Source organism: Myotis daubentonii, chromosome 18 (assembly GCF_963259705.1).
Source record: "Myotis daubentonii chromosome 18, mMyoDau2.1, whole genome shotgun sequence".
Classification (NCBI taxonomy): domain Eukaryota; kingdom Metazoa; phylum Chordata; class Mammalia; order Chiroptera; family Vespertilionidae; genus Myotis; species Myotis daubentonii.
The window spans coordinates 37,320,094-37,333,150 of NC_081857.1; the positions used below are offsets into that span (position 1 = coordinate 37,320,094).

Consider the following 13,057-nt stretch of genomic DNA (forward strand, 5'->3'; position numbering starts at 1 on the left):
TCGGTCCCCACACACCCCGTGCGCGCACACACAGGCTCTCCCGGCCACCTCTCCCTACAAACACGCCTCCAGCGCCCGCTCCCTGCTCAACCCCCACCCAAGCTGCACTCACCTCGCCACGCTCACCCCCGTGCCCACCCTCGCGGGCACACTCCGCCACCTCCAGGCACACCCTAGGATTCCTCCACTCGCAGGGGAGACGCATCAGGCTCTGCCTCGTCTCCCCACCCCCCAACCCCGCTCACGCGCGCGCCCCTCTACACACACACACACACTCACGCACACGCGCACACACTCACACCCTCGTGCAGGGGGAGTCACTCCCCCTCACGCCCTCGCCCCGGGCACCCTTCGCTGCGAGCCTGGGCGCTCGGCGTCTCTCCCTCCGCTGCCTGGGGGCCCGCGCTCCCCAGCCGCTCGCCGGCAGGGATCGGTAGGGAGCCCAGGGCGCAGTCTCGCAGCCTCCCCCGACTGTCCTCTCCGCCCCGCCCGCGCCGCGCCCTCACCGCCTCTCCCTTTGGGAGAGGGACCTCGCCAGGCAGCCCGTGGCCCGCCGGCTCCGCTCGCGCGGCGCCGGCAGCAGCGGGGGCAGGGAGCGAGCCCGCGAGCCCGCGAGCGAGCCGAGCCGACTGGCGAGGCAGGAGGGGACGCGCTGCTGAGCCGGGGCTGGGGCGGCGGGGGAGGGAGGGGCCCGAGGACTGACGGACGTGAACGGACTGAGCGAGGGAGGGAGCGAGACTTCACTGGCGAGGAGGCAGCTGCTGGGCGCTCCCCGGCTGCTGGGCGCTCGGCGCCTCCGCGGCCCCCCAGCCGGAGCTTCCTCGCGCTCGCGGGGCGCGGGGCCGGGGCCGGGCTGGCTTCGTCGAAGGTAAGAGGGACGCGACCGAGCCTCCCGGAGCCTGGAAGTGTACGGAGCGCGGCTCCCACGCCTGTTGCTCCTACTGCCCACGCGGCACCCTCCCACTCGAGCCCGGGTGGGTGGGCGCTGGGGCGCCGGAAGGATGGGGGGTGGGGCCGGCGCCGTGGGGGAGCAGGCAGCCGGCCCGAGGCTTCTGTTCCCTCGGGCTGCGGATCCACCTCCGGGCAGCTCAGCGAGGCGATGGGCGATTGGGGGTGGGGGTGTGAACCTCTGCCCTCTTTCCATTGGCCTGCCTTCCCTCGGGGGTGCCAGAGGCAGCGCCCTGGGATCCGGCGGCAGGTGGCGACGGCTTGCTCGGCACCCCTTCTTTGTGAGAAGAGCAGAGAAATGGCCGAGGTCGGAAGCAGGGAGCAGTTTGGGGCGCTTCTCAAAGTTCTCCAGCCGGCGGGTGCCTACCGGAGGCTGGGGCCCGCACCTCTGGTCCCGCTCCGCCGCTTTTACCCTGCGAGCTCTGGGGGGAAAGGCCGCCAAGGGAGCGCAGGAGGCCAGCGCCCCTGGGAGGGGGTCGACAGACTCACTTTGTGTGGTGTTTACACTGGGGACGGACAGGGTGCGGAAGGGACTGGGTAGAGAAGTTACCTGGAATCAACTGAATTCCTGCACTTGCTTAGTGTTGACATTTGAATCAAGTCCAAGATGTCCTGCTTTTTTTTTTTTTTTTTTTTTTTTTTTTTTTTTTTTTTATCCCGGGCAGCCGTGACATGTCAGCAACAGGCGGAGGTTCCGGACCTGGAATCTTATAGCAAAGGCTCCGCTGTATTTCTTGAGAGAGGGTGTCTGAACTTCCTCAGGATCCGGGGCACAAAGCGATCTGTTTATGAGATCCGGCAAGGGTTGCTGTACCGTGCGTGTTGGCATTTTGCGTGAATGTACGTGATGGTTAAATGTACACCGTATTTACTGTCACTTCAAGGGTACTTGGGTGTTTTAGTTCTGCAGAAAGGGGGCCTGGGCGTGCAGGAACTCCATGCAAAGCATCTTTGCATTTCCCCATGTGGAATGCTGGCACATGGTCAGGAATGGATATGTTTATTTTCCCTTGTCACTACTTGAATGAGCAAAATGCAAGCGCACAAGAGACCCCCAGAGGACGAAAGATTAGTAGCTTGTTCCCTTTTGCTGTTGAGGCTGGAAAAAAAGGAGCGAGTTCAGGAAAGTGCTGCGGTCAGCCTAGGAGTGGCCCTGTGGGAGAAGAGGACGTGGGTGGGTATCCCAGGCCTGTACCCAAGGGTCCCCAGCTTGGCACCCTGTCAGTTGGCACCCTGCCTGCCCAAACCCTGTGGGCACAGGAGAAAGCCCCCTGGATTGTCAGGACCCTCCCCTCCCCCAGACTGGCCTCATTCTGGGCTCAGCGATATGATATCAATTTGTGAAAAGTAAAAGTTTACAGGGGCTCTGCCCCTCCGCACTCTGCCGAGGTCACTGAAGGGCAGGCCTTGGCGATGCGACTTTTCCGCTGCCTTGAGCCTGTGCTCAGGTTAGGCGCCAATGCCCAGGACAGCCGTCTGGCCACTTTGCCCACTTTGGGCCCTCTCCCTCCCAAGAGGACTTTTTACAGCTGGGGGGGGGGGGATGTTTCCCTTTTGCAGGATTTTCTGCCTTTGTCATTTCAGCACTCACCTGTTTAAATGTCTTTTTCCCAGCTGCCCCCACCCCCACCTTTCCCACTGTCAAACTCCTCTGCCAAAAACAAAAATAGCTTCAGAGTTTTCATCTGTAAGGCGTCCACGTCCTAGTAAAACCCTGGCATTTAGGCATGCGCAGTGCCATTGGCTGGAAATGGGGCCGCACTGTTGTGCCTGTTGCAGGAATTCATACCCAGGTCGGCTCCAGGAGGTGTCGGTGCCCATCAGGGGGCCCACGCTGCAGTGAGAGCCACGGAAGCCCTGCTTCAGCCGGCCATGTCTTCAGGGTTGTGTGGAGGCATGGCTGGGGTGGCTGCAGGCATGGTGTCCGGTGGGACTGTTCCTCCCCTTCCAAAGCCTGCATGTTCCCCCCACAACACACACACACACACACACACACACACACACACACACACACACACACGCAGAAAGTAGCAGCGGGGTAATTGCTCCTTTTTTTAGTACCTTTTACTAGGGGTCAGGGCTTGTGCCCCCTCCTGGTTGTCAAGTAACACTGGAGGCATCATGGCCTTTGCCCTGTGGTGGGGGAGAAGGGGCGTGGGGAAGCAGGGCAGTGGCCTGGCTGAGCTCTTGACTCTATGTTGAGACTGCCTGGGTTTAAAGCTCTCTGCCCACTTACTACATCACCTCGTACAGCTCCTCATGCTTCGTCTTCCTCATGTGCAAAATGGGGGCAGCGGTGGTGTCTGCCCCTCAGGTTGTTGGCGGGGCCAGTTGAGATGGTCCATGCCGGCATGTGGCACTGTGCCCGGCACCAGCAGGCCTCAGGGAACCTCCGCTGCTGTTCTTCTCACAGGGGGACCCAGAGAAGCAATTAGCGCCATTGCAGGCTCAGACTGCTAAGGTGGGGTCCCTGTCCCCCCTTCCCGACCAGTACGTATTAGATTCTTCCCATGCTGCTGTGGGGAAGACATGAGAGAGTCCGGAGGAGACAGGGCCATGCCTGGCCTGCAGTAACTGCCCAATTACTGTGAGCCATGATTGCTAAGAAGACACGAGAAGCATCTGTAATCCAGGCCAGAGGGAACGGGTGCTAGAGATGAGGGGCAACACAGTGAGGGGGAGGGCCAGGTGGGAATCTAAAAGGGCTGGAGGGGGAGGATGTTGCCAAGAGGAGGAAGGGAGCATGCCCAGAGACAGACCCCCACAGGTCTATGCGTGAGCCGTCTGTGATCTCTCTGCTGGAGGGAAATGGGCGCATGTTACCCAGGGCAGGAATGGTAAGCCAGGAGCCGGCTGTGGGAGTGCTGCAGTGCTGGGCCCGGTTTGGATTTGATTTTGGAAGCTGTGGGGTACGGCCATCAGAGCAAGGCTTAGGGAGATGACTGATCAGCATGGATTTCTGGGGAACAGGAGAAACGGTGGGGGTGGTGGTGAAGACAAGCAGGCCAGGGGGAAGGAGGCCTGAAGGGACTGGGACCTTCATGAGGGCAGTCAGAGCCATGGTCTCATTATTTGGCGACTCTTTGGGTGGAGCAATGAGGAAGGAGGCCAAGGTGACAGGCCTGGGGTCAGGAACGCTGTGAGTAAAGGGAGAAGAGCAGCTTCTTGCAAGTAGGGAGGCCCAGCTAAGCCTCTCCGGTTCCAGGGCACCCGGTGGGCAAGGCCAGTGGCAGCCCAGGAGTGAGAGGAGGCACAGACCTGAAAAGCCTAGAGCTGGGAGTCAGGAGAAGGAAGTGGGTTTGACAAGGAGAGATGGAGCTCAGATCCCATGATAAGGCTCACCTCTGCCTCATTTCTTTTTTTAAAAAAAACCCACTTTATTTATTAATACTTTTCTATTGATTTCAGAGAGGAAGGGAGAGGGAGAGAGAGAGAGAGATAGGAACATCAATGATGAGAGAGAATCCTTGATCGGCTACTTCCTGCACCCCCCCCCCCCCCCACTGGGGACTGAGCCCGCAACGGGGCATGTGCCCTTGACCGGACTCAAACCTGGGACCCTTCAGGCCGACGCTCTATCCATTGAGCCAAACTGGCTAGGGCATCCTCATTTCTTTAAACACAGAATCAAACCAACTGCATTCCAGAGGCCCCCAATAATTCTGAGTAAGGATTGGTTCTGAGTGATCGATTTAGGATTCGTGAACACGAGTGTGTTAACCCCAAACAGTTTCCTGTCATGTTACGTGTGTTTCTGTGTCACCACATGGCTATCCACAGATGGTGTACATTTGGGGATTGCAGAGCCATCTCACTGTTGTCTTTAAAAAGCCAGATCTGGGAAGGTAAAACTGTTTCCTAAAGCCAAATATAATTCTCCCAGCCATTGTTCCCTCCGTGCAGGCAGGGGGTGGGGAGGGGCGTGCACAGTGTGGTCAGAGAGCGGTGGGGGAGGAGACCAGGAACTGCCTAGGGCCGGGTGGGGCCAGGTGACAGAGGCTCGCATGGGGAAGAGTATTGTTATATAACCCACGGGAGCTAAGGATGGTGGGCAGATGGAGACGGGAGGCGAGGAATCTGGAGATGGCAGTGAGCGTGGATCAGCTTCCTCTGGGAGGGAGCGGGGCAGTGCATGGGAGGCAGGTGAATGAAGAATCCCAGAGTCCTTCACAGGAGGGGAGGGGCCCCTGCCCAGCCTCAGAGCCTGCCCCATCTTCCTGTTGTGGTTCTGAGGGTCGCGATTGGACACTAGGTGGCTGGGTGTCCCAGAGAGTAACACTCCCGTGGGGGCAGCCTTCTCCATTGGACTTGGGGACAGAGCTCCACCGAGCCCTGAGCCTGCTGTAGTCACCGGCCATCTCACAGAACATTCCAGGCTGGGCAACCCCAGCCTCCTCACCAGCGAGGAGTGGAAAGAAAGTGTTCCCCTGAGTTCCTTCATCCACACCCCATTCCTGATTGCCCTGGTGGGTGAAGAGAGAAATAAAAATTAGCATGTTTATTCCACTTTGAAATTCGTTTAATGAGAACTCATTTACCCTCTCCCGATTTGAATTCGCAAGAAGGCCATAACCTTTCAGAGCTGATTATTTCCCGGGTCTCCCCCCATCTTCCTGCAAAAGAAGCGTTCCCTCTACATGCCCTGAGCCCTCTCGGAACTTGACAATTTGTCAGGCAGGCGGCAACATCTGGTGATCCACACGCCGCACCCCCGTGCTAGGTGCACTCCCCACGGGAGGACAGAGAGAACTGTCCTCTCTCGGGTGGTCATTTCCATTTAATTCATTTGCTTTTAAGATGTTTGCTGTTTCCCTCACCAGTGACCCTTCCCAGAGTCCCACGTCCCACCTGCTTGCCCATCAAGACTCACCTGGCTCTCTCCTCTCTCCTGTCTCCCAGGGGTCACTGCACTGAGTCCAAGCTGGTGTGCACAGTCTGCGCGGTGGCCGCCCCGGCGCTGGAGTCACCATGGCGGCGGGAGTGGCAGCCTGGCTGCCTTTTGCGAGGGCTGCGGCCATCGGGTGGATGCCAGTGGCCAACTGCCCCATGCCCCTGGCCCCGACCGACAAGAACAAGCGTCAGGACGAGCTGATCGTGCTCAACGTGAGCGGGCGAAGGTTCGAGACCTGGCGGACCACGCTGGAGCGCTACCCAGACACGCTGCTGGGCAGCACGGAGAAGGAGTTCTTCTTCAACGAGGACACCAAGGAGTACTTCTTTGACCGGGACCCCGAGGTGTTCCGCTGCGTGCTCAACTTCTACCGCACCGGGAAGCTGCACTACCCGCGCTACGAGTGCATCTCGGCCTACGATGACGAGCTGGCCTTCTACGGCATCCTCCCCGAGATCATCGGCGACTGCTGCTACGAGGAGTACAAGGACCGCAAGCGGGAGAACGCCGAGCGGCTGCAGGACGACCTCGACTCGGAGAACAACCAGGAGTCCATGCCCTCGCTCAGCTTCCGCCAGACCATGTGGCGCGCCTTCGAGAACCCGCATACCAGCACAATGGCCTTGGTCTTCTACTACGTGACTGGCTTCTTCATCGCCGTCTCGGTCATCACCAACGTGGTGGAGACGGTGCCGTGCGGCACGGTGCCCGGGAGCAAGGAGCTGCCGTGTGGCGAGCGCTACTCGGTGGCCTTCTTCTGCCTGGACACGGCGTGTGTCATGATCTTCACTGTGGAGTACCTCCTCCGGCTCTTCGCCGCGCCCAGCCGCTACCGCTTCATCCGCAGCGTGATGAGCATCATCGACGTGGTGGCCATCATGCCCTACTACATCGGCCTGGTCATGACCAACAACGAGGACGTGTCGGGCGCCTTCGTCACGCTGCGGGTCTTTCGCGTCTTCCGGATCTTCAAGTTCTCCAGACACTCGCAGGGCCTGCGGATCCTGGGCTACACGCTCAAGAGCTGTGCCTCCGAACTCGGCTTTCTCCTCTTCTCCCTCACCATGGCCATCATCATCTTCGCCACTGTGATGTTCTACGCCGAGAAGGGCTCCTCTGCCAGCAAGTTCACGAGCATCCCTGCCTCCTTTTGGTACACCATTGTCACCATGACGACACTGGGGTAAGTGGGTGCCGGTGGCCTGGAGCAGGGCCGTGGCCATGGGGCGGCGCAGCCCTGGATGGTGTCAGGGTTGGCAGAGAGGATGGAGAGGTGTATCCAACATGCGTGATGAGGAAAGTTGCCTGATCACAAGGGGAAAGCACGTGACTGATTCGTTTGGGGGCAGTGGCTTGCTCCGAGTTGAGCGTTATTTAGGTGTATTTTATAAAACTTAGAAAGTTAAGTCACCGTTTCTTTTTTCGACCATGCATTCTGTGCGTTGGGGGGTGGGGAGGCAATGGCTGCATTTTATTTACATCTGTGCATATAAAGAAGAGAAACAGGGCAGCCCGTGGGGAGGAAAAGGCTGTGAGGGTTTGGTGAGTATCACCAGGAGGGGACATACTTGCATTAATGGAAGACACCGGCAGCACTCTTTTCGGACCCTCCCGGCATTTGTTAGTAGCATATTTTCAGGCTGACTTCCCTTTTGCCTCACTTGTCCTTTCTGCTACCCCAGATGCCCAAGGTTCCGTAGTTCTTCCTCGCTGAAGGAGGAGCAGCCTTGCTTTCTCAGCCCGCCTCTGTGATGGGATGGCCTGGCTACCTGGGCGATTGTGAGGTTGTCCGAAGGAATCGTGGTCAGACACAGAAGCGGCAGTATTGTCAAAGGGAGGGGCAAGGACGCTCAGCGCGGTCGCCGGTGACTCTGTCTCTTCCACCTCCCAGAGGTCCCCTCTCCAACCGAGGTCACAGAAAAGTATTTATGGTCCTGGGATGTGAAGAAGAAGAAGAAAAAGGGGGCTCAGGAAGGAGAGTACAATTTCCCCCCTAACAGGATTAGGGTCAATGAAGGCAGCTTTAGGGAGACCTGTATTTCTTAGGGTTTCTGCTTCAGCCGTTGCAAGTCACGGAGGCTAATACAAACCCCTTCACAATTCATGTGCTGGGTCTATATTTGTTTAGGCCAGGAAGCATTATATTGCTGGTGGAGAATTCATGAAACTTTTTATTTGGTCTTTGACAGTTCGTTTGGTGGCGTCCTGGTGATTCGATTTTTTCGTGGCTGAAACCCTGTGGCCGCTGGTGTGGGTTTTTCTGTAGTGCTGGGCGTGCTTCTTGGGAATGACTGAACAGGTGATTACATTTGTCACTCTGCCACATCGGAGGGAGTAGCAAGGGGGCGAGCAAGGGGTGTCATTGTCCATCTGTGAAGGCCACTTTGGGTGGGGCATTCCCTTTACCTCTTGTCTGTCTGACAGAGGTCGTCCTGCCCCTCCTCCCACTCTGCCACACACTCACACACTCTTCTTCAAACACTGTTCCCACCCAGAATGGGTAAGACTGTCTGCTCATTTGACCTTGTGTTTCTTGGCTCCGGTAGCAGATGTGGGCGCTCGGGTCTGATGGGATATTAGGGATCAAATGGGCCAGAGAGCATGCGTGCCCTGTGTCAGAAGAAGCAGGCATCTCTGTCCTTCCAGGCTGACCCTGGCCATCCCGTCACATGGGAGACTTCGTCCGTGGCCAGGAGCTGCCTGGCTGTGCTTCTGATGTGGCTCTGACTGCCTAGTGCCCTCACGTGCCCTTTGAGGGGCCTCATGACACCAGAGTGATATCTCAGACTGCCGTGGGGAGAAGACAGGGCAGATGGAGGGCAGTGAGAGCTAAAATGGGATGGTTTCAGGGGACACCAGTGGCTGCTTCAGTGGCCACCTCCTATTACTTTTTATTATTAGGGTAGCAGCATGTGTGTGTCTACTATCTGTCAGCTGTGTGCTGAGCACTTTGCATATATTATCTCTTTAAGTCTTCACAACAGCCTTGCAAGGTAGGAAAGATTATTTGAAGATGCAGAAGGTGAGGATCAGAGAGGTTAAGTATGTTTCTGGAGTCATATAGCTGATAACGGCCGGAGCTTATTTTTAAATACCAGTCTGGCTGCCTCCATCCAGTGCCCTTTCTCCTTTCCCTCACCACCACTTGTTTCCATGCCATCAGGGCCCATGGGTGGGAATCAGACCTTCGGAGTTATTACTTTTTTTATTCTGGTTGTATCTCGATTCGTGAAAGTATCGGTGCAGTGAGTACTACATGGCAGGCACTGCTCTAGGCACACGGGGATTTTATAAATTAAACAGTTCTTTCTGGCAAGTCAAAATACTGCCTTCCAATGAATGCTGCTTTCATAGAAAATCCCAGCATTCTATTGCCGCCCGGCAGACCATGATTTTCTGTAGCCTTCGCCTTGTAGGTCAAAGGGCAAGTCCTTTGTCAGGGATGGATAGTCTTGGCCTCATTTACTGTCTTGGGAGAGAGCAGGAAGCCTGTGCCAGAGAGTGAAGGCAAAGAGGAAGGGAAGGGTGCCTCCATGGGAGAAGCATGCTTTCCCTGACTGGGGCTCCACACCCTTCCTTCCCTCATGCATCCAACTGTCTAGGAGGGCCTGGCTGGTGTGGCTCAGTGGTTGAGCATAGGCCTATGAACCAGGAGGTCATGGTTTGATTTCCGGTCAGGGCACATGCCCTGGTTGCAGTCTCAATCCCCAGTGTGTGTGTGCAGGAGGCAGCCAATCAATGATTCTCTTTCATCATTGATGTTTCTGTCTGCCTCTCTCCCTCTCCCTTCCTCTCTGAAATCAATAAAAAAATTTTAAAATATATATCTAGGAGAAGAAGCTAGTGGGCAAGAAAGTAGCATCTTCCTTAACCTTGTAAGCAGTGTTCTCCTTCCCCTCCATCCTGGTCGCCGTCATCCAGTGCTGGATCGAGCTGCTTTGACTGTGACCTGAGTTGCAGTTGGAACCATCACCAGGCTCACTGCTTGGCTAGACATAGCAGGTGCTTGGCAAGATGCTTTTTAAGGGATAAGTCGATGTGAATGGGGCGCCTTTTCCATTTGCTTGGCCTACTATTCTCAGTGCCTTCCAGACCTGCCTGTCCTCTCTCTAGGTGGACCCTAGGTCTGTGCTCTGCCCCAGGCCTGGCCCCCTGGGAGAGAGGAGAGCAGCCTTCACCTGGAGTCTGGCCCATCCCCTGAGATGCTCTGCGGCATCGAGGAGGTCTTCTGGCCCTTATCGGAGATCTTACTGACTCAACCCTGGAAGCCTTTATCTGCCCTGGCTGGTTTCTGTCCCGAGCACATCCACTGGCTAGCTGTAGGCCTGTGGACCATTCCAGAAAGCTGGTCTGTTTTTTACTCTCTGCTGTCACTGGTGGCTGTGGAATATCAAAGGCCAGTATTCTGCCACATGCCACATTCTCTCTGGTTGCTTCTAAGAGCTCCTAGCAGACACCTGTCTCCCAACCCTCCTCACCCTAATCTCTCCCTGGGCTCCTGTTTCCTGTCTGGAGAGACCATCTTCGGCTCCTCAGAGCAGGCCTGACCGGCAGGCCGAGGGCCATGTGCCCATGGAGGAGGTGGCTCTTCCTGGCTCAGGCTGCCTCTCTGCCTGCTTTCCCAGGACTCGCTGATGAGTGACTCAGGTGTCTTCCGGGGAGGGATCTCCTGGAGCCGATTATTCCCGTTTATTTAATATCTCAAAATATCTTAAACATACAGAACAACAGCTCCACCACCTCCCAGGCCCCAGGGTAGCCTTTCTCTGAAGCTTCTGGTGCTGGGGGGAGACGCCTGCACCCAGCCCACGCTTCCCTTCTGCCCCCTTGACAGTTGAGCTCCCAAATGCCCTATTAAAGGATTAATTTCTGTGCTCATAATTGATGTTATAAATAGAGTAAATCCTCATTTATCTCCGTTAACAGAGGGAAGGGATAATGCAGAACTCCCAATATTAAATAAGACCAACTCATCTTATTTGGGGAATTAGTTTGGGAATGTATTATATGTCGCAGGCTTTTTCAAAGCCGATTTTCCTTCTTAACTTTGTTTGACTTTGCTTGGGATGACAATTGGCCTGGTGCCTGAGTCCGTCTGTGGGTGAAGCCCTGGGGGCGCCGCACCCGGGGCGCGGGAAGCCTTGTGAGTGGGCATCCACCGGGGCCATCGAGGGCCAGCTCCGGGCCCAGCTCCAGGCCCGGATGGGATGCGGTCCTCTTGGCTATCTTTGGGAGGGGAAGGCGGTTTGGGAAGGGCAAGGGGCAGTGTCGCTCCTGGTGAGATGCCCAGTGCTGCTGGTTAGCTTGGTTATGTAATTGTGACCAGCAGCCTCTGCCACCATATGCCCCATGATGAGAGAGCTTCGACAGTGTCCAAAAATCACTTTAACGACAGCAGAATCCATTTTTACTTCTTTCAAGCATGAAGCAGCCTCCGGGTGATTTGCATTTCCCTTTGAAAGGTAATCCTGGGGGGGCTTGCCTGAGGTTTTGGGAGAGGGGAGCCGAGCCTGGGAGATCAATGCAGGTGCGGCACAGAACAGGGTACTTGATCGAGCTCTGAGATCTGTTTGTGTTAACCCTTCAATCCCTAAAATTCTGGCTGCACCTTCATCCAGTCTCTGGGTGCCCCCAACTCTCGTCCCAGTTCCCAAGTGCCTGGGCCTGGGACACTGGTCAGTAATTCCCGCCTGGACGGTGGAGGGTCCCTGCCCAGGGCATGTGATCGAGTGCACTTACTGGGAATGATTGGCCTCGATGTCTTTTCTTGGTTTGACTTTTCTTAAGTTCTCTGGTGCTAAAAAGCTCCTAAGAGCGGGTGCAGACCTGCATCCCAAAAAAGGAGTCATTCATTTATTTGAAATGTATTGAGTGCCTACTGTGTGCCAGTCAGCATGGTAGCTCTAAGAATACACAGGCCCTTGGGTTGCACATCAGCCCAACGTAAGGTACAGACAAAATTAATGGAATGGGACTCAGTTCTCTTCCTTTGAACCAAAACAGGGGAGGGTGGGACGAGCAGTAGACCAAGGTTCAGAGGCCTCTGCTCATGCTCTTCCCGCCCTGTGTCTGCCTAACTCCCATCCTCCTTCAAACTCAGCCCTCTAGGAGGCCTTCCCTGCCTTCCAGAAGATGGTCCCCCTTCCCTTGCCCCCCATGATAGCCCTTGAATATCTCTGTCTTGTCAATTGCCACATTTTATTAACTTTATCTGTTTATCTGTCTTTCCCCACGATGTGATAGAGGTAGACCTCTGTTCCAAAGATCATGTATGATCCATACATAGCACAGGGCCTAGTATGATCCATGTATGATCCATACATAGCACAGGGCAGTAAGCCTCAGTAAACATCTCTTCAACCAAACCAGTTTGTGCCCCAGCTTACACATTTGCTAACCAACTCCTGGCCATTGTAAAGAACCAGTGAAAGTTCTATCCAAATGTTAGCTAGACAGGACAGAGGTGGGAGGCCACACAGGGCATTCTCTGGTTCTGAGGTCAGCCTTAGCAGGGTTGGCACTTTCTTGCAAGGGACGTTTAAATTTTGTCTTTCACTATTTTGGCTCCTTGGCCATGTTCCCCACTGTAGACTTGGGGGCCTGGAAGGAACAGAAAGGGACCCATAGACAAGCCCCGCCCCCGACACATGAAGTATCCCTCCATTGACTTCCTTAGCGAGCAGATATTTATTGAGTAGCTACTAGGCACTGGATACACAGCAGCAGAGAACAGAGAGTCCCTTATCTTGTGGAGCTTACATTCTATAGAGGAGACCAGGCAGCAAATTGATAAATAAATACTTCCCACGGGGCAGCAAGTTGTGCTGCAGAGAAAAACAGAGTGTGATGTGCTGAATGGCAGCGCTGAGCATGGGAGGGTGTAGGGCAGGGACAGTTGCTATTTTGTGTTGGGTCAAGATGCGTCTCTCAGATAAGGTGATACGTGAGCAGAGACCTGAAGGACTGTGGGCGAGGACTGGTTCATAGAAGGACTGGAGTCACTCCAGGTCCTGGGTAGCTTGGGGAACCGAGAATGTAAAGGCCATTGGGCAGGAGGGGCCTTGGAGTGCTCTTCTCGGAATAGCAAGAAGGTTCTCATGGTGGAGCCCCAAGAGCAGGGGCAGGTAACGAGAGTCACGGGGAAAGCAGCTCATGAAGGGCCCTCATGGTCCACGCAAGGACTTCGCCCTGGGGCTTTTGTCATCTTAGGATGTGCAG

The 13,057-nt window shown here is 55.8% G+C and overlaps 1 protein-coding gene across 2 annotated transcripts in view; it reads left to right on the top strand.

Moving 5' to 3' along the window:
• The first annotated feature begins 259 nt into the window (after positions 1 to 259).
• Positions 260 to 13,057, top strand: part of KCND3 (potassium voltage-gated channel subfamily D member 3) — a 131,592-nt gene continuing 118,794 nt past the window's right edge. The window contains exons 1-2 of one of the 2 annotated variants that reach the window (XM_059675496.1): positions 260 to 868; positions 5,848 to 7,022. In XM_059675496.1, the coding sequence (XP_059531479.1) occupies positions 5,917 to 7,022 (1,106 nt within the window). In that variant the 5' untranslated portion in view covers positions 260 to 868; positions 5,848 to 5,916. The remainder of the gene's footprint in view (positions 869 to 5,847; positions 7,023 to 13,057) is intronic. The other variant, XM_059675495.1, reaches the window with a different exon arrangement.